The sequence below is a fragment of the Protopterus annectens genome, chromosome 16.part0 (assembly GCF_019279795.1).
Source record: "Protopterus annectens isolate FY-2018-M chromosome 16.part0, PAN1.0, whole genome shotgun sequence".
Taxonomy (NCBI): domain Eukaryota; kingdom Metazoa; phylum Chordata; order Ceratodontiformes; family Protopteridae; genus Protopterus; species Protopterus annectens.
The window spans coordinates 694746444-694768065 of NC_056750.1; the positions used below are offsets into that span (position 1 = coordinate 694746444).

Genomic DNA, 21622 nt, shown 5'->3' on the forward strand with positions numbered 1-21622 from the left:
TCTTAATTGCCCACTAGTGGTATGGGTAATATAAGGAAAGAGCTCTCCAGGGGAAAGGCCAGGGCCAAACAGGGGTTAAGAATGGTTTGGTAATGAGTGAATTGGGGGTGTTTATGGCTGAGTATGTAGAGTATTTCATTGCTGAACATAGGCAGTTTTTCTGGAACTAGGTCAAGGGGTACTGGTTTTCTGCCAGCTAAGGTAGGACATTAAAGTTGAGTTAGACTGTTCCCTACGATAATGGAGTTGTTGCACATATAGAACTGGGTAGTGGGTGGGCTAAGGTGATATGCTACAGTTAACAGGGTCTTGGGTGTGAGACTTGCTACTAGTTTGACTGGGTGCCATCTTGAGTTCCAGGGGTTATAGTTTGTGGTTTTGTTGTGGTTATAGGCTATCAATACATTCAAGTTGAGCCATGATTTCAGCATTGAAAGCAGCAGGCGAAAAGGGTATGTTCTCTTGGTGTGGATGTTCCGGTGTTACAACGGGGTCACGGTAATTCTACTTTATTTAGTTTCATTTGGTGCGTTTCAGTGACGGCATGGCAAAGGGGTTTATGACATGATTATAAGGTGCTTTACAGATGATGGTTACACCAAATGATGTTTGGCTTGACCCTTCCCTTTATGGGAAGTGGATTGAACAATTTTGGGTAGAAGGGAGGGGGAACAGCCTGATCAGGCTGGTTGGCGGAAAAGAGGGATAGGCTTTCCCTCTTCTGTTCCCCCTCTGATGTCTGGATGTTCATTTCAAGGATCTGGGGAAAGGAAATGAGTAGTTGGGAGGAAGCCTGCTGAATAGATAAGCAAGCTGACGTAAGGATGGTGCTTATTTGGTGGAAGGTTATCCAATGGATGGTGTATGAAGTGAGTTGGGACGCTGCTTCATAAGTAACGTAAGCGAGCAGAGGTATGGATCCTGCTTGTTAGGCAGGGTGAGTAGGTACGCTGCCCTGATTAACATTACAATGAATGGTGTATGAAGTGAGATGGGATGCTGCTTCATAAGTAAAGTAAGTTAGTAGAGGTATGGACGCTGCTTACTGGGGCAGGGTGAGTAGGTACGCTGGCCTAATTAACATTACAAGGATGTTATGCTGTATTTAGATTCAATTATATCATGAATAGTCATAACTAATAAAGTTGGTGCTCAAAGCTATGTTATGGAAATTTAATAAAGGTCGTCAAATGTCATTTGGTGTGATGTGTGTTATTTTAGGGGACTGGGACAATATTGACTAGCTGAAACCTACATATAATTTGTCACAGGCATCGTGCATATGCAGTAAATGCAGTCTTTGCAGTAAAAAAAAAAAAAAACTGCGGAATACAAAACTGAAAAGAAATGTTGAATCACTGTAAAATGATTCCTGGTCATCAGATACATGGCAGTATAGATTCGGAATGCTGATTATATGACTGACTCTGTTGGGAGACTAATAATATGAAATATTCTAAAAATAGATTTTTTTAAGCACTAGGGCATTACAAAAACAAACAATCTGGACATAAATCTGTTTCACATTTTTTTTTTTTGTTTATGAATTCCTATCATTAACCTGTCTATATCTTATACATTATACAAATGTCCTAGTCAGTCACTCAGAATGTCTTTTCTTTACTCTAACAGAAATTGTACATCAGCTGGCTTTGGGAAGACACTGCTGTGCATACAAATACACAATTTACTCATCATGGACACCATATAATTCAGTGCTGGAAGTGTACCCAGACACTGTTTGTGTCTGAATCTGCCATCTATCGGGTAGCATACCATCTGTGCGAATATGCACTCTGTTTCCTTAACTAGCTATTAAACCCGTCACTAGGTCTGTACTGCTTGGCAGGCTGCAGCTTTAGTGTTATATTAAGCAATAAATGTTCTAAAGCAAATTGCAGCTGCAGACACTCAGAAACAAAGCCGTTTTGCAGCCTTTTTTACAAGCTCGTTATTACTGTCCATTTCAAGTAAAACTAGTAATTTGTTCAAACATGAGCTGCTTTATTATTCCGTACTGCATTTTTATTCTTCATTGTTTTGATTCTTAGTTTATAAACACAAAAAGGCATTGTTTTTCTTTCACGCATTGCATCTTTTCATCGTGATCATGGCTGAGGCACATAAGCTTGACATCTTGGCCAAAACAGTTATATTCCGAGTTTCACCATCAGTCTTGTCGCCATTCCAAATTCTGAATTAACAAAATTTAACTCATTTTTCAAGCTATCCTCCAAGGAAATCACCTATAAATGTTACTTGGAATAATGCTACTAGTATTTCTGGAGACTGACATGTGTTTGCTATGTGTTTTGCAATTTGAATATCTCCTTTATACTTTATCATATGCTGTATTTACTTTTTTTAAAAAATAAACATGAAATGAATATCAACACCTTACACTCATGGCTGTAAAAGCATATTGGTAGTAAAACATTACTAGAGACTGAGACAATTCAAATGAATGTGAAACAGTGTAGCCACGGCTGCTGCAGAGGTAACACGCATACAGCAGGTTAAACAATAGGATGCTACATCTGCATTCAGCAAATCATGTATAAATGGGTTGCTTATTAAACACGTGGACAAAACAGTATATTCTGCACTCATTACAAGATTACACTCTTAGTGACCCCTGTACGATATCTGGGCTATAGATACTGCCTGAAGTGTCTTAATTATTACATAATCTTCCAGGAATCTTAACCATCCGTGTTCCCTTCACTGATTATGTAGTTTTGATTTGCAGAACAACTGATATTTTGAATGCCTTGTACTTCTAATTCTATGTAATGTTTGTCATCCAAATCAATAATGTGGTAGAAAAGTATCTCTCTTCCTTTGTTATCGCCTCTCATTAGTCCTTGATTTTCAAGGATGTCCCTGATTTTGCCTTAAAAATACTTCTGTTTCTTTTAAAACTAGTGGATTTTTAAGAAAGTGATATGGATTATGGTTAACAAATAACTGACCATAACTGTAGATGTCATTTACTTCAGCAAATGCATATTGAATTCATGTTGTATTCTCTTGTCTTTCTCTCTCAGTAGCAATAATACAATGTTCCTTATTTAGGGCTTTTTTCCCTGATTATATTCAGCTTCATCTCTGATTCTGGGGGATGAGAGGCTGACAGATACGTTTAATACATGAGCTGCTATGAACTGAACTCAAAGTCTGCTGCCTTACAAGAATCTCCCATTTGATATTCTAAAACTAATTTATTTATTTTTAAATGTACATCTCACTTTTATAAACTGGAATGTTTGCTTCTTACTAATATTTGGTCTTTACATTGCTACAAATGAAGGTTATGTTACAAGCAGGTACCAGAAAGATTTTCAAACAAATATATTACTTTCTTGACTTTGATATATAGAGTACAGTGAAGTTATAAATGTTTCACCACTGGCATAGCCTTATCTGATTCATAGCCCTATTGCAGGAACTCTGTATGGTTTCTAGAATCCCCATGGCATACTGCAATGTAAATGAGGCATTCCTGAGGGGTGTCATATGATAGTAAGTCAAGTGTTCTTCCTGAAAAAGCCTATGATAAGCAATTTAAGTAGGCATATCCTTTAGAAAATGTCTTAATTGTATAAATCACCAACACCAGCTGCGTTAAAAGTTAATTAAAATACATAGAAAAGCTAAATTAAAAGCTGCACAGTGAAAAGTTTGTTTTTGACCTTTTCTTAAATTTGGGAGAGATCGTGTCAGAGATATTAGGGAGTTTATTAAATAGGTAGCAGTGGTGAGGTATACATGTGTGTTTGTGTGGTGTATGACAATGAGTGTGTATAAATGCAGTTATGAGTTGTGTGTGTGTGTGTGTGTGTGTGTGTGTGTGTGTGTGTGTGTGTGTGTGTGTGTAAATAATGTGTGTCTGCCTAAGTAGTTGGGATTAGTTAGGGGATAGGTATAGTATGTTTATGAATGAGTGACTGTGTCCATGAGTGTGAATGGATGAAGGAGGGAATCTACTCTGTGATGAATGTCTGAGTATGTTCACACATGCGTGTGTTAGTGTCTTTCTGTCTATGAAGGGGATCGAACTGGGGGGAGTCTGTGTGAACCACAAATGTTCAAAACCACAAGTATGTGCTAACTGGTGCATGCAACAAACGAGTGATTCAGAGGTATGCAAATTAGCACGTAATGAGGTCTTTCCTTACTGCTGCTAGTATGTCTGAAGCACTGCTTCTCATGTTCATGTTAGAGCCGTTTTTTGACGCAGCATTTTCCACTTGCAGCTGAGATGTCCTGTCTTTAGTTAGAAGACTGTCTTACTGCTTAAACCTGTTCCTATTTACAAAGCAGAGAACATCTGTGTGAAGGCATTATTGCTGTGGTAAATCTTGCAACTACATTTCGAAAGTCAAAATTACCTATTAGTTTACCATTTATCTTAATAATGTACAATGCTAAAAGGTGAAATAAAAATGTTTCATTGTATGAGTATATCAATTTTATTTATTAGTAATCTATACGTCATCAAACCTTCATCAATATTTTGCCCATATATGTAATTATCATATCTCAAAGCCCATCACTCTAACAATAAAAAAAATGCACACACACGAAATAAGCAGCCATGTTTGTCGATATTAGCTACTCCACAAATATTACCTACCTTTGAAAAGAAATATTCCAAAACTCAACTGAAAATATCTAAAATGCAGCAAACCTCTCAAGACGTCTGCAGCAACTGGAAAGGTTCCAGAAATACCTCACTAAAAGAATCACATGCCTAAAGCAGATGCCCTATGCTGACTGTCTAAAAAAACTCCACCTGCACTCTGCCGCATATCGTCTACTCAGAGGCGATCTCTGCTTAACATACAAGGCCATGTCAAACCCAGAGATGTTAGACATGCTACACTTAAAGAAATCCCAATACCTCAGAGAGACAATCTCCAGGGATCTAAATCTTGTCATCACAATGAATAAGACGTGCTGGAGGGATAGGTTCCTGACCCAGATACTCCCCAGACTCTGGAATAGACTGAACATACATGTCAAGCGGAGCACCTCTTTGGCCCTCTTCAAAAGGAACCTTGATAATTGGATGGGAGATAGGAAACTCACCCCGGGGATCACGTCAGTCGCCCTGCTAGACAGGTGTCCAGGGAGGTAAATATTGTGGGAAGAAATAGCCAGGGAATGTTATGGCTAGGCTTGTATAGGCCCAACGGTCGATAGCCTAGTACCAACCTATGAACCTATAAAAATATGTGGAAAATCAAAATATCATCCATCCATTTGGAAAAGTACATTACTGGTTAGATAGGCCTGAATTTAAAAATCAACATGGAGGATAAACTATCAGAAATATAGAGCTGATTTATAAACCTTGTATTTGTGCTTAACAAACCATTGCACTTCTAAAATGGTTCCACAGAATTTCCCGTGATCAAGCTTAGTACTCTGTTGGAAAGTTACCCATAAAACTGCCCATTCACAAAAAGCTAAGTATCCTATGTCAAGTTCACACCAATTGCTACAAAGAAAATTTTTTTAGAAAATAAAAATTGATGATATAGAAAAAGAAGGAAAAGTATTGTATAAGAATGTAATGATAAACATTATTATTTCAAACCATAGGAAAATCTAACAGATGAAAAATTATAGCTATAAAAATAAAAAAGCAAGTAATGTAATCAGAAATTAGAATGTCAAGATTTTTTTTGTGTATACTGGTAATAGTTAAATTGCTAGTAAAAGGAAATATGTCACATAAAAAGAAAATTATATAATATGTTTACATTGTCAAGATGAAGAAAGTACTGAACATGCATTTTTGAAATATAAAAGAGTACAAAAGTTATGGGGAAACCATGTAAAGAAGTTTTTTTCATAGATATAAAAGAAGTGTATAAAATAAACATGGATATTATTAAATATGTATATTATAACAATTAAAGTTAAGTCTATGTTAAAATAGATAAAAAGTTATTTTCTGTATAGAATGAAAGAAAAGATGAAATTATGTTTAATGGTAAATGGATTTTATCAACACTATTAAGTAAAATCAGATGTTTATGGAAAAAGGAGTGAGGATCTAATAGGCCTAATAGGGATGACAATTTAGTATGATTGTAGGAAACATAAATAAAGGACTCAAATCTTTTTGAACTTGCTGTAGGTCCTTTTGCATCCACTTGAGCTACCACCTATGAACATTCATCCCTAAGTGTAAATATTCAGAGGAAACACAATAATAAGATTAGATGATTTTACTGTCCTCCCAACCCAAACAAATGGGTGTGGCAGTGATTTTGTGACCTCTTAGTATAGTATTTTCAGAATAACTTTGAGGTAATTGCAGGTGATCTTAATAAACAAAACATTGTCTAGGTTTTCATGTCTATTTCTAGTGTTGTGGGAGACATTGTGATGAAATAAGGTTAATGGATATTCTCAGCCAGTCAGTTAACCAACCAGGAAAGGCAAAATGTTAGATATGGTATGGGTGATGGAAAACAATAGCGCAGAGCACTACCTTTCTGAACCAGAATATATGGGGTCTGACCATCATTGTCTGTCTTGGGAACTTAATAATGAACTGTTTAAGGGATCTAGAAAATCTCCAGGACCAAAGAAAGCTTTTTATAGAACTTTTTACTCTGAAATAAACAAAACAATGAATGAAAGATTGTTGTAGACTTAATGGAAAACATCATTCCCGCAATTCTTCCAAACTCACAGAAACATTTGAATGGTGTACAAAAGGGCTTCAAAAAAGCTGTGACTAGGAAGAACTATGCATGGCAGGCCTATACAAGAAGACCTAACTTCATGGCACCCATGCAATTGGAGAACAGCTGCATGACTGCCGAATCATACACTAATGCCCTGTATGAACACATACACAAATGCATGGATCTTGCCATACCCAATAGAACCAAGACACTCTCCTCGAAAAAAAGGAAGCCGATCTGGTGGTCCCCTGCCATAAACAAACTCTACAACATAAGAAAGAAACTGATGCGAAATAAGGTGAAGTCCCAAGACTGGAAAAACTCCCTTATCAACCACAACAAAAAGCTGAAATCCCTCATCAAATCCTCTAAAGCTAGCTATGAAAACAGAATTGCAGCAGATAGTAAAGACAGCCAACAGGGCCTTCTATAGTTATGTCAAGAATCTCCACAATACCCAGATTTGCTCGGAGCTGTTGGACAATGGCACCTCCTATACCGAGCCAACAGATATTGCCAATATACTGGCCAACAGATTCATTGCCAACTTTACACCCCCCCCTAAAGACCAATCACAACACCAGTAGATTGCCAGGCACCCAGTCTTACTGCTGCACAGGATAAAACAGCACTATCCTAGGCCAAGAATACAGCTTCTATGGGACCTGATAATATCCCTAACTGTGTTCTACATGAATTACAGAGTGAACTGGCACCTCACCTGTGTGCCCTGTTCCATCACAGCATTACCTCAGGCTTTCTCCCTACCAAATGGTGCCCTGCTACAGTCATCCCTTTCCACAAAGGAGGAGTTTCTAAAGACCCTGGGAACTATTGCCCCATTAGCCTGATAAGTCTGATATGCAAAGCTATGGAATGCATCCCCATGAACCTAATAAAAAAGGATATAGGGAATCTCCAAACTCAGGATCCCACACAGTTTGGTTTTGTGAAGGGTAGATCATGCCTGCTCAACCTGGTCATCTTGTTTGAGTCAGTCACCAGAACTGTGGATGAAGGCAAGGTGGTTCATGCAGCCTACCTAGATCCAGCCAAGGCCTTTGATACCATTCTCCACTCAGGAATCTTAGAAAAACTCACTAAGCTAGGCATCAACTCCTATTTCACTAGATGGGTTGCAAACTGGCTCACAGGTAGAACCTAGAGTGTGAAAGTAACTGACTCCAAGTCAGACTGCTGATCAGTCACAAGTAGAGTCCCACAGGGTTCGGTCCTAGGTCCTCTCCTATTTGGTATCTACTTCTCTGAAGTCCAGGCCAACACAAATGGACACTGGCTGACAAAGTTTGCAGACGATTGCAAGTTGGGAGCCATAATTAACTCCCCAAGTGAAGTTGACATCCTACAGAAAGGTCTCACTGAGACCAATGACTGCTGTCAGAGCCATAGCCTTAAGTTCAATGCCAAAAAGTGTGTAATCATCCTCTTTGGGAAAAACCCAGTTCCCATGAATTACCACATCAATGGTAGTCCATTGAACACTGAAGGCATCATAAGAGATCTGGGAACACAGGTCGACAGCAACATCTCTTTTGAGCACCACATTGCCACTGTGGTCAGAAAGTCCTTTTATGTGGCACATATCATTACTAAGGATTTTGCATCCAGGAAGAAAGAGGTCATTGTCTCCCCATACTCTTCCCTCATTAGGCCAGTCATCAAGTACAATGCCCCATTTGGTATGTACCTCACTAGACACCTGCAAAAACTGGACAGGCCGCAAAAGTACCTCACAAAGATGATCCTAGGCCTTAAACACTTGTCCTGTATGGACAGACTCAAAAAACTCCAACTATTCTCTGTGTCATAACGTCTACTTAGAGGCGATCTCTGCTTGACTTACAAAGCCATGTCTGACCCAGCTCTGTTAGAAATGCTACATCTAAAGAAATATGAATCCCTTCACACTACACGCTCCAGAGACCTCAACCTCATTACCAAAATCAACAGAACAAGCTGGAGGGACAAGTTCATAACTCAGAGATTGCCCATGCTATGGAAAAGATTTCCCATATATGTCAAGTAGAGTGCCTAACTGGGCCCTCTTCAAGAGAAATTTGATGAGTGGATGGGAAATAGAAAATTCACCACGGGGTTCACTCCAGTGGCTCTACTTGACAGAGGCACTGGGAACTAAGTCGTGTGGCACGATGCCAGGGTAATCCTATGGGCTAGGCTTGTAAAGGCTCCAGGGCCATTAGCCTTGTACATGCCTATGAAGCTATGAACCTATAAGACATTACAAAATAGTTACCATAAAGCTAGAGATCATTGTTGGAAACTCTCTTGTTTTCAACTCATGGACAGTATGAGAAAAAGCCTCAGTTTAATAAGTCTGGCAAAGTGAAAACTTTTATCAAACAACTGTGTCAATTCAGAAAAGAAAATCATGAGGGTCTACATATTCTAGTGAATGATACTCCCATTACTGAGGAAAAGCTTTTGGCTAAACTATTTTGAGAGAAATCCTCTTATGCTAGGATCATTTGTGATTGCCCTGGGAAGATGAACTCTTTTTTATAAGTGAAACATGTCCTGAAATATCAGTTAACAATCTAGATAAGGCATTTGGGGTTATTAAACCCTCGTCAGAAGCTGACACTGCTGAATGTTTATTTTTTTTCCTAATAAATATTATTGATTTTCTTTCTGGTTGTTTGACTTTTTTTAGAATCCCTAAAAGCTGGTTATGTTCCAGACATATGGAGGGATTGTATTATTATTATTATTATTATTATTATTATTATTATTACAGTCCAAAATGGCAGAGATGGTACATCATGAAACAATTAGAGACTGAAAAGTTTTTATTTGTATACTTGGCATATATCTTGAGGGTGTCTTAAAGGATCTGCTATCAATGAAATTAAAACTGTGTATAGATGTGTACCAACATAACTTCACTGAGAACTGTTTGTCTAACTGATTTACCAGATGTTTAAGAGCATTTTGTAAGGCTATGGATATGGAAATTCTGTTGATGTTACCAATCTGGACATGGGAAAGTCATTCAGACAGTTTCTTATAGTGAAACCTGTGGGTTATTGGCTAAGTAACAAGTTAATGGGTATGTTGGTATGTAGGTAATGAATTGGTTGAATGATAGTGCTGTCTCAAAACTGGGGATTTCTTTTGTCATCATGGAAGCATTAGTCCTAGATTCTGTCAGGGGTCTGTTCTAGGGCCTGATTTGTTGTTGTTTTTATGTCTAGTTCCCCAAAATCTGGGGGGATTGGCAGCAGTAAATTTGCTGATGACATGGAAATAAGCTCAGTGTTCACCAATGTTGCTGATAACTCAGCTCCCCTCCCTACCCCCATATCCCACCCACCCCTAGGGTTCCTTAACTTATACCTCACTAGTCACACCCCCTATTCTCCTAACCTATCCCCTCCTTTGTACTAAACCACTCCCCTATCCTTTTACATCTCCACACCACTTTTTCATCTACTATAAAACTATTAGTAATCTCTTATCTGTCTAACTCTTTCTATCTCCTGCCTAACTTCTATATATTGTATTGTCTGTATAGCCATTCCTTTCATTCTGTTGTTAATCCCACTTGTCCTTAATTACTGATACCTTAACAAGTTAGTCTAGATTTTCTGTTTAACTCTTCACTACCATGTCTTCAACTGTCATAGCCTTTCTCACCTATACCCTTCTCTACACTACTGCTTTAACTTCTCTATCCTTATCGTACTATATCACCTCTCTACAAATTAATACTTTATATGAGCATAACCCTCATCTAAATCAAACCTTACCTTCCTCTTTCCTAAGCACCCTTAAACACAGCAACATTACCTATTCTTCTAACTATATACTGCCAAAATATCATAGGGCATCTCACATAACCATCCATTTTAACACAATAAACCCTAATACGTGCCTCAAACTTCTTAAAATACTATCTCAATACCACCTTCAACTCCTCTCACATGGCGACATTCATCCTAATCCTGGTCCCACTACCTAAGCAACTCTACCCATAATATTAACTCTTCTCCCCCTAGTGTTGAAGGTACTAGAGCAACCAATTCCCTTTTTATAGCTCATATTAACATCAGAAGTATTAATAACAAAATTCACCATCTTCATGCTCTCCTTGACTTGCATTCATTTGATATATTATGTATAACAGAAACTTGGCTAAAAGCCTCTACTCCTGACCATGAAATCACCCCTCCTGGCTACAACATACTTAGAAATGACCGAACTAAGAAAAGGGTGGCGGGATAGCCATTCTCTTTAAATCTCACCTACAAATTACACAGTTCAAGGAACTTCCATTATCAGGCCCCAAATCTGAAATTTTATCAGTCAAACTACAGATTAATGACAACAAAGCTATCTATATAATTTGCATGTATCTTCCCCCTGGTAATAATACCCTAATCTTAGAAAACTTACTCAGTTCTCTTACTAAACTACTACCCCAAGAAACCATTATACTTGGTGATTTTAACATTGATTGGAATACCTGTATAGCCCAAAAACCTACTAACCATATTAATCTCCATGGTTACTCTCAATTGATTACAACTACAACTAGAATCCATAAACCTAACATGAAAGAAACAATTCTAGATTGGATTCTAATAAATAATACCCTAACAACTATACTCCTGGGATGCTTCCTGATAGTATTAGTGATCATATTCTTACTTATGTTATCAGACAAAATTGTACATTCCTAATAAGCATAAACTAAAACATGCCGCTCAAAAGATTTTTCAACCCTGATAACTTCCTTAATGAATTACAAGCATGTGACTGGTCACCTTTATCAAACCTTGAACTTAATGAAGCAGTTTCTTATTTTAACACTAAATTTCTGCAGATCCTTGACTATCACGCTCCTTTTCACACCACCAGGATAAGAGCCAAAACTGCCCGTGGCTATCTAAGCCAACAAAAGAAAGAATGATCTTGAGAAATAAAATCTGGGCTAAATGGAGAGCTACAAAATCTCCAGCTGATCATCTCCTATATAAACAGTTAAGAAATACTACCAAGAAATACACTCTTAGCAATATAAAGGAATTTTATATTCATCTTCAAAATACTACTCAAAATACCCCACAAAAATTTTGGTCAGGCATTAATAAACTTCTAAAACCTGGGCATTCTCCTACTCCTGCTCCTACAGGATTAAACCCTAACTCCTCTATACAAATCCCAGACGCCTTTAATAACTACTTTACAGAAACTATTCTTACCCTAGCCAACTCCTACCAACACCCATAGCCTCCCACATAATAACTCAACAGCCTCTACTAATGCCTTTCAAATCCAACCTGTCTCATCATCAATCATATATAAGCTTTTATTAAAACTAAAGCCTTGCACTCCATCTGCAGACAAACTCCCATCCGAATTCTTACAAATAGCTGCAAAAGCTATTTATCTCCCAATATCTATACTGATAAACAGAACCATCTCTGAAAAGAAAATCCCTACCATTTGGAAAATTTCTCATATAATTCCCTTCATAAAGGTGGCCCTTCCTCTGAAATATCCAACTATCGCCCTATTGCCTTACTCTCCCCATTAGCGAAGATAATGGAAAGGTGCATACACAAACAATTTCTTGACTACCTTCTTCAAAACAAACTTCTAGCCGACTGTCAACATGGTTTTAGGCCACACCACAGTACTACAACTGCCCTACTTTCCTTTGCTGACTCTATCAATAAAAATCATAATATTAACCATTTCTCTGCTGCACTATTTATAGACCTATCAAAAGCCTTTGATATGGTTAACCATAACATACTTCTTGAAAAACTGAACAACCTTCCTCTAAGCTCACACTCTTTACAGTGGTTTAGAAGCTATCTCGAGAACAGGCAACAAGCAGTGCTTTGGGAAAATAACCTATCATCCTTACTCCCTGTAAATATCGGAGTTCCAAGGCTCTATCCTTGGACCCCTTCTTTTCTCATTATTTATCAATGATCTTTATCTGAATGTGCCACAAGCAACCTGCATCCAATATGCAGATGACTCAACTTTGATCTGCTCAGATTCAGATATTCCCTCTCTCCAGTCCATCACCCAAACAACCTTCCATAATGTTGAAATATGGTTTATGCAGCACTGCCTCCTCCTTAACCCCAAAACAAAGCTACTGCTCTTTACTCCCACTAATAAATCTCCTACACCTTTCTTTACTATCTCCTCTAATAATGCCACCTGTATAAACCCTGAAAAAACTACTCGGCTATTAGGTGTAACCATTGATAACCATCTGAACTTTGAGGAACAAATTAACACTTCTATTAAAGCTGTTAATAAAAAATTGGGACACTCTATAGAATTAGATCCTTCCTGAACCCAGCAGCCAGGAAAACTATTGCACAAACCCACCTACTTTCCACCCTTTTTTATGCTTCAGCTATATTTACCACACTCTCTAAAAATAACATCAACAAACTCTCTACCTGTTATAACAGTATAGCCAGATTCATTAATGCTACACCCTTCAGAACTCACCATTGTCACAACCTGAAACAACTAAACTGGCTAGAACTAAATAACCACCTATTGTATCAACAATTACTCATCATTCATAAAGCCCTTCATTTCCCCGAAAATACTCCCAGCCTAGCATACCTCATTTCTCCATACAAGAACCTAACCACACTTCGTTCTGCAAATAAGTACCTTGTATCCATAACTAAATCATACAATAAAGCTGGAGATGCTATATTTTCTAATTCCATTGGTAAAATATGGAATCAACTCCTCAGAATATAACTAGTCTTGGGTCTACATCTCTATTCAAAAAACAAATCAAAGAACATCTTATTTCACATTGGCTATGTCCCTGTACCAATCCTGACTGAAACATATTCTAAATACAACTAAATTTTTTTTATCTTCTCACTAAGCCCCTACCTGATGCCTCCCTGGAGATGAGATTTAATCTTAAGATATTATTCTATCCTTAGTTTTTTTTTTATATCCTACTATGTTACTAGTAGAACTAGACTTGTGCATTTTAAATTTGTTTGTTATTCTCTCTTGAAATGTAAGACTGATGAGTTTCTGAAATGTTATTGCCTTGCCACTCTTGTACCATTTAGAAATCTATGTAGAAAATCGTTGATGTATTGTTAAATATTTTTGCTTTATTTATATTCATCACTGTAATTTTAACTGTACTGGAGCTTTTCTCCCCGGGCCTCTACTGTAAATGGATATATATCCAGCTAGACTAGCCCGGTCAACAAATGTAAAATAAATAAATAAATAAATAATAGTTTAGTCTTTCTATAGTTTAGCATTAAATGGAAAGTTGTTCATTTTGGCTGACTAAGTCATGGTCACCTGCATGCTTTTAATGATGCTGCCTTGGATAATATTGACTGTATCTCGGAGTTACTATTGACAGCAATTACTCCTTTGGTACACATTATTTGAATGTGGTCAGTAAATGATATTTTGAACATAAAAACATGTTATAGATTACCTTTTGTATGCTGAAATATTAATTTTGATTTACAAATCAGGCATTAGACTAATTATTGAATATGTGGTGTCACTCAATACATATAATTATATTCTTATTTATAGACTTGAAAGAATCCAAGTTTTGCTAATCAGATTTACAATGTTAAGCATAAGAATTATGATGATACACTGAAAACAACTCTCCTTGTTTACATTAAACTGCAGATTAGTATGAAAGGACTTCATCATAATTGTATTGGAGCAAACATGATGTAATAGGTGCTAGCACTGGGATTACTTTTAGAGTCTCTTCACATTAGTCAAGAAATAAAATAAAACTTTTTTGTAGATCACAAGAACAAGAACTACCTACCTTAAGGGAACATGTCACAGTAGTGCTAGAAGCTACTAGAACTCTTTACCTTCACAAATAAGTAAAAAGGGCACATTCAAGAGGAAACTGGAGGAGTGTTTGGGAGTAAGGGTGTATGACCCAAGTCTGAAGGGTGGGAAACTCTTTGAAGGTCAGGGTAAACTCACAGTTTGTATTACATAAAACACTGAAATGTTGAAACATTTCATGTATCAATTTTGTGACATTTTACAACTGTGTACATTGGAAACATACTTTAACAGCAGACCTTGACGCAACATTCCTTCAACGTTTTGTATCTCTGAAGTCAAGCTTTCATACTGATTGACCATTACATCCCCCACCAGAATAAATAAAGCTAACACGAAAGCAAGCATATTAGACTGGATTCTCACAAACAATCATACTCTCTACTATGATTCTGGAACTCTCCCTGATGTAGATCATCAGATATAAAGCTAATACCCCCTGCCAAACTCCATTAGACATATTAGATCCAAAAATAAATTTAACCCTGATCTATTTCAAATGGAACTAAGAGCATGCAATTGGGCTCCCTTAAAACAACTGCCGCTAGATGAAGCCGTTAATTTCTTTAATTCTACCTTTCTTGCCATTCTTAACCATCATGCTCCTTCCAGAGCTATCAGAATTAAGACCAAGTCTGCTCCATGGCTTTCTAATGAAACCAAACACAAAATTCACATCAGAAATAAATATTGGGCCAAATGGAGAATGACAAAAAACACTGCTGACCAACTAACCTTTAGACAGCTAAGAAATGACACTAAAAAGGCCATATTTTCTGACAAACAAAAATACTTCGTACGATATCAACAACCTAATTACAACAACCCACAGAAATTCTGGGCCAGCATTAAGCAATTACTCCACCCAGGTCAATCCACAACACCAAACCCTCAAAATACAGACCAGAAAACTTCCATCCATACAGCTAATACCTTCAATACCTTCTTTACAGATGCCATCCAAACACTAGCTAGTCAGTTATCATCAAATACCTTCACATTACCCTCACACTCCTCAACTCCACCTCCCTTTAATCTCAAACCTGTCTCAACCGCATTTATTCAAACCCTTTTGAAGAAACTGAAACCATGCTCTCCTTCTGCAGACCTACTGCCTTCTGAATATCTACAACTATCATCCAATGACATAGCCTATCCTATTTCCATACTGGTCAACAGGACTATTACTGAGGGTTACATCCCCACCTTATGGAAAGTCTCCCATATTATCCCCCTACATAAAGGTGGACAGTCCTCAGAAATATCTAACTATTGCCCCATTGCCCTACTGTCTCCCCTAGCTAAAATCATTGAGAAATGTATCCATAAACAACTTCTTCACCATTTAATTGAAAACAATTTACTTTCCAACTGTCAACATGGTTTCAGACCCTCACACAACACTACCACTGCCCTCCTGTCCTTTACTGACTACATTAACAAACAACGAAACCTGAATAATCTTTCTTCTGCTCTATTTATTGACCTGTCTAAAGCATTTGACATGGTAAACCACCAGATTCTCATAAACATCCTAAAATATCTGTCATTAGACCCACTTTCCATAAAATGGTTCCAATCCTACCTTGACAAACGTCAACAAGCAGTACTTTGGCATAATACTTTATCCTCCCATTTACCCATTACCTTAGGTGTCCCTCAGGGTTCCATACTTGGACCCCTTCTTTTTTCCATATTTATTAATGACCTGCATCTAGCTATCCCACAAGCCACATGTATACAATATGCTGATGACTCCATACTATTATGTTCAGCTACATCCTCCCATGACCTTCATGTTCTCACCCAAAATGTATTTAACATAGTTGAACAATGGTTCACTCAGTATTGCCTTCTTTTGAACCCAAAGAAAACCAAACTCCTCCTCTTCACTCCCACTCTGAAGTCCTCTCCTCTTCAATTCTCAGTGACATCCATCAATGGTACTATAATATTTTCTGACTATACCACCAAACTACTAGGTGTCACCATTGACAATAATCTGAACTTCGACATCCACATCAATAATACCATAAAGACTGTCAATAAAAAAAATTAGCAGTCTCTATAGGGTTAAACCATTCATTTCCCCTACTGCTAAAACTACTGTCGCCCACAGCCATTTGATCTCTACACTCCTTTATGCCTCTCCCATCTTTACTAATCTCTCCAAGAATAACCTCAGTAAATTGCAAATGACCTATAGTAACATTGCACAATTTGCTACAGGCAACCCATTCTGAACCCATCATTGTATAAACTTAAAACAGCTAGGATGGTTAGAACTGCAACCGATTAAATTTCACCAACTAAACATTGCCCACAACATCCTATACAAACCTTCTAATACTCCAAGTTTATCTACCCTTATCACCCCCTGTAAAAACCTAAAGTCCTTACGATCATCTCGCAAACTTCTTATCCACACCTCAAAACCTAATGACAGAGCTGGGGATTCTCTCTTCTCTAATACGGTAGGTAAATCCTGGAATCTTCTCCCTAATGACATTGCCTCACTCACCTCTCTATCTTTATTTAAAAACATACTGGCTATGCCCCTGCTCCAGACCAGATTAGTCATCTACCTCTACTAACTTGACTTACCTATCCACTCCCTACTATCCTTTACTACATTTTCCCACCTTATTATATTTTTCTGTTCTACCTTTTTTCACTATGTCTATCCTCTTTATATATCTTTTCTTAAGCTAATCCTTTGCTACAATACTACACATCAAACTCCGTTTTTTTTTTTCACTTCTGACTTAACCTATACTATGTCACCATATTTAAAAATAGCACTATATTATACTGCAGGTCCCCAGTGTTAGATCCTGCTTAACCTTTCTGCTGTAATTCACATGTTGCAAGTACTGATGATTTTCTTTCTTTTTTTCCTTTTTTACTATAATTATTTCCTATTATCTACCTCTAATTTAACCTGCATTGTTTTCTAAGTTCTTTCAATTTGCACTATTTGTGACTTTTTACCTCAATGTTACATCCTATTACAACCTCTATGCTGAAATACACGTTACCATTGTTGATGGGTTTTTTCTATACCAGTAAAATTGCTATTTTTACTAGAATATTAGATTTTATTTATTTATTTTTTATTATTATTTGTTTGTACTTGTATTATTGTATTTGGATCATGTCTTGGAGCTTATCTCCCTGGGCCTCTACTGAAAATGGACATATATCCAGTTAGACTAGCCCGGTCAACAAATATAAAATAAAAATAAAAAAATAAATTGATGTTCTTTACTTGTGGTTCAGTTATGACTAGAATTTATATTCCAGACATTGCTCCAAGGCTGTGTCTGTAAAAGGTCCATGGAGATCAGTGCTCTACCACCAAATACAAATAAAATAAAATGAAATGTAATGTAAAATATTTGGATTCCCTGTCCAGCCAAACATCAGCTACTTTGGCTATTCTCTAAAGGCTTCAGCTCAGCCTCTTGATACCCCTGGAAGGGAAGGAAATGGACTGGTAAATTTCATGTAACACTAGTAGTAATTCCTGTCTGAGGTCGTCACTGGAATCAAGAAGATGTGCTTTGGAGTGGTCCAGTCCCAAAACAGGTCCTGGTATAGTAATGGCACTCATGGATCTTGGGACTGACTGGAGGCCTGCCTGACTGCAGTCAACTCCCTCCTGTTACACTAGTCACACCTTGACTCACCAGGAAATTTTGTTCTAGGGCAGGAAACCAAGTCACAAAAACTCTGTTTCTGTTTGCCAGCTGACTCCTCTTGATTTTGATTGATGACTACAGCTGGTCATCTTCTGTAGCATCGCAATTCTCTCACAAAAATGTACAGTTAATTGTGCCAAGACCTTTGAAGAGTATTTAGTTAAGGGACAAATTGAACCTGTAAAAATGGAAATTAAATGCAGTATTCTTTTTTGAGCTGAAAAAGTATTCACCATTAAAAGGTACACCATCCATTTGTACCCCTTCCAATTTGAACATCTCCTGTAGCACTTAAGAGTTTATCCCTATGATCTGACCTATTTTTCCTTAAATTGGGAGATGGGAACACATTTCCACCAATGACGTTTGCTACATATTAGCATGCCTGGAATAGCAGTCCATCTTTCAACAAACAAAACTAATTTATTATGTCAGATGGTTTCTATTCATTGCTGCAGTCCTTCCTGCATCTGCATCTGACAGTGAAGCTTCCTCCCTTGGCTATGCAGTCACTTTTGAGTATCAAATTGCATATTTTTTTTAAGATTTTTAAATTTTTATGTAAAACTAACCAAAGTTTTTTTTCTGATAATTGTCTTTGTCATTAAGCAGGTTGTCAATCAAAATTAAACATCCCCACTAAGTAACTTGGGAAACTACTCGCTCTCTTTTTTTTTTTTGTCTGTCACCATTTCTTGTTTAGCATGAATATGCTTACTTTACATGATATCTAGTTAAGACATGGGTAACTAGAGTGATTTACTGTTTACTGTTATCAGCTTCATAATGAAAAAATCTAAAAAGAATTAAGAAGAGGTAATCATCAAGGAATGTTCAATGCAACATTTATATTGCCCAAAAGAAAGCTTTGCTTGTATCTATTAAGTTCTTTAGACGATGACGTGCAACATCTGGCAGTTTAACCAATGGAAACATCTATCAATACTAAGTTAAAATGCACTTGTGATCAAGTTTTAAACTTTTATACAAAAAAGTATATTTTTTTTAATTCTAAAATGTTCAGATGAAGTTCAGTAATGCTGGGATGAAGGCACTTAATTAACTAATATGTTTATTAAAGTATTTAATGGTTGAGTTCTCAAAGATTTTTTTTTATATTTGCAGTTGTTTTGTTTTTCTTAATTTAATGTTAGGTGATGTTAACATTTGTACTGAGAATGCAGAATACAAACAGATTTCCGGATCTGAATGAATCTTTAATGTATCTTTAAAACCAGTCCTGAAGCAGAAACAAATTAAAGCTTTGTTTTATTGGTTCTTCTGTGACATGTGTGTGCACGTGCATGTGTGTTTTTTGTGTGTGTACGTGTGCGTTTTTAATGTAATTTTATATATAGTATTTATAATTGCTTGCATCTTTGTTTAAACCTGAAGAAGCACTTGTATGTATGAAAGCTTGTTGTATTTTAACATATTTTTTTTCAACTGGGGTCACTTTCAGCCAGAACTTTTTCTTGTTTTAAGATATTCCACAGAAATTGGAGCTTAAAACATTGATTGTTTCACATGACAACAACAATTATTTTATAAACTGGTATTATGTTAAGTTTACTTTGTCTGATAAAGTCTTGTCATTTTCTGATGAAAATGCTAACAAAATGTTTTATTAAATATTGTTTTCTTCTTTTGTATGTAGTGTGGTCTTTTGAACAGCCAGCCTAATCTATTATTTTTGTTTACCACATCACTGCTGATTTTATTGCCTTGATCATCCATGACCAGTTTCCAGGCAGTAGCCTAAAGGAAATTGGATTACTGAAAAGATATTGAGTTGCTTCCAACTACCCTTGTTATTTCTAGAAGACACTTTTTAATACATTCCTTAGTAATTAGCAAACCACATTTCAGTGGTTGTGTAGTAGAGAGCAGAATAAAAATGTATGTGTGCTGTAATCATTCTTATTACATAACAATTGCACATACTACATTAACCAAAATGTACAACAAAACAAAAGGTGCCTCTTACTTTGAGTTGTTTGTTGTAGTCACAGCTGCAGAGTGAATGAAGTGATACTCTGAAGGGTTCCCATTTTGGATTAAGATTATTCTTCACTACCTGTTGACAGAAAATCATACTGAGGTTATACTTAATTAAATAGTCTGGATGGACTAGATTCATAGTGAGTCTATAAGCAGACAAAATAAAATACAGAGCTGTACAGCACAAATGTATGTACAGTATAGTACAGGAGTATTCCATGTGTACTACATGAGGTTTATACCCCATGGGTACTCCAAAAGTCAGCACTAAAATGAGAATAATGTTTTGAATCAAGTATTTTATTTTATTGCCTTTGAAAGTATAATTACTGATCACACATCTCTGAAATATTATTTTGTAACAGTTTTTGTTCTGTTGTCATTCATTCATTCATATATGTCAGACTGCAACTTAATTTAATTCTGAGTTTAAAGGAAGATGGAAACTTTCTAGCATTCAGTATGCACAAACCAGCTGCCAATCCACTAAAGCTGTTTTTGTTTTATTTCTAATTAGACAACTGTATTTACATTGTACTTAAAAACAATCTTATGCTTTTACTAAACTATTTATTCAACATGCATACTACACAAGAGTAAACAATACCAAGGAATTCAAAATACTGAACCAGGAATACATTTTTATACTTTATGGTATGTCATTGTTCAAGGATGGTGGCCCTGTTTATAATTGTTTTTTTTTAAAACACCTTTATTGAATTATCACTTGTGAGACAGGCAAATTTACATTTATACAAAATAACTCAATTTGTATTAAATTAACATTAACAAATGTTATAATTCACATATATTGCTATACATCATTTAACCTATGCAGCATTACATAAATGATTCAATTCCTGTTCCTTTTTTTAAACAAGAAACATCTTTATTAAACCATTGCTTTCAACTTACATAATCATACAGTTATATAAATAAAAATAAACCACACTGACACAATCCAAGTTGCAAGCATTTTACATCACAAACCATACTGACACACTCCCAGTTGTAAACATTATACATCACTTATAATCTACCCATTCATTTTCAGTCAAACATTACATAGCTCATTTAAGTCTTGCCTTCTTTTAAACCTCATTCCTCTCTTGTATGTACTGTTCCCACAATTCCCATTTTTTTCCTATGTAGTTTGTTCCTGCCCTTTTCTGAAGATCTCAGTTCCAGTTGTTTTATCTCTGTTACTATATTCACTAATTCAGATATAGTTGGTTTAGATTTTGATTTCTATTTTCTAGTAATTGCTTTTTTGGAAGCTACTATAATTAGACACAGCGAGGCCTTACCATATCTAAGCAATTCCGATTCTGTATC

General features: G+C 36.5%; 1 protein-coding gene across 2 annotated transcripts in view; it reads right to left on the reverse strand.

The window, feature by feature from the left end:
• CPNE6 (copine 6) overlaps positions 1 to 21622 on the reverse strand; it is an 886978-nt gene that overhangs the window by 308101 nt on the left and 557255 nt on the right. For both annotated transcript variants that reach the window (XM_044058469.1, XM_044058468.1), the window contains exon 7: positions 20274 to 20363. In XM_044058469.1, coding sequence (XP_043914404.1) covers positions 20274 to 20363 — 90 coding nt within the window. The remainder of the gene's footprint in view (positions 1 to 20273; positions 20364 to 21622) is intronic.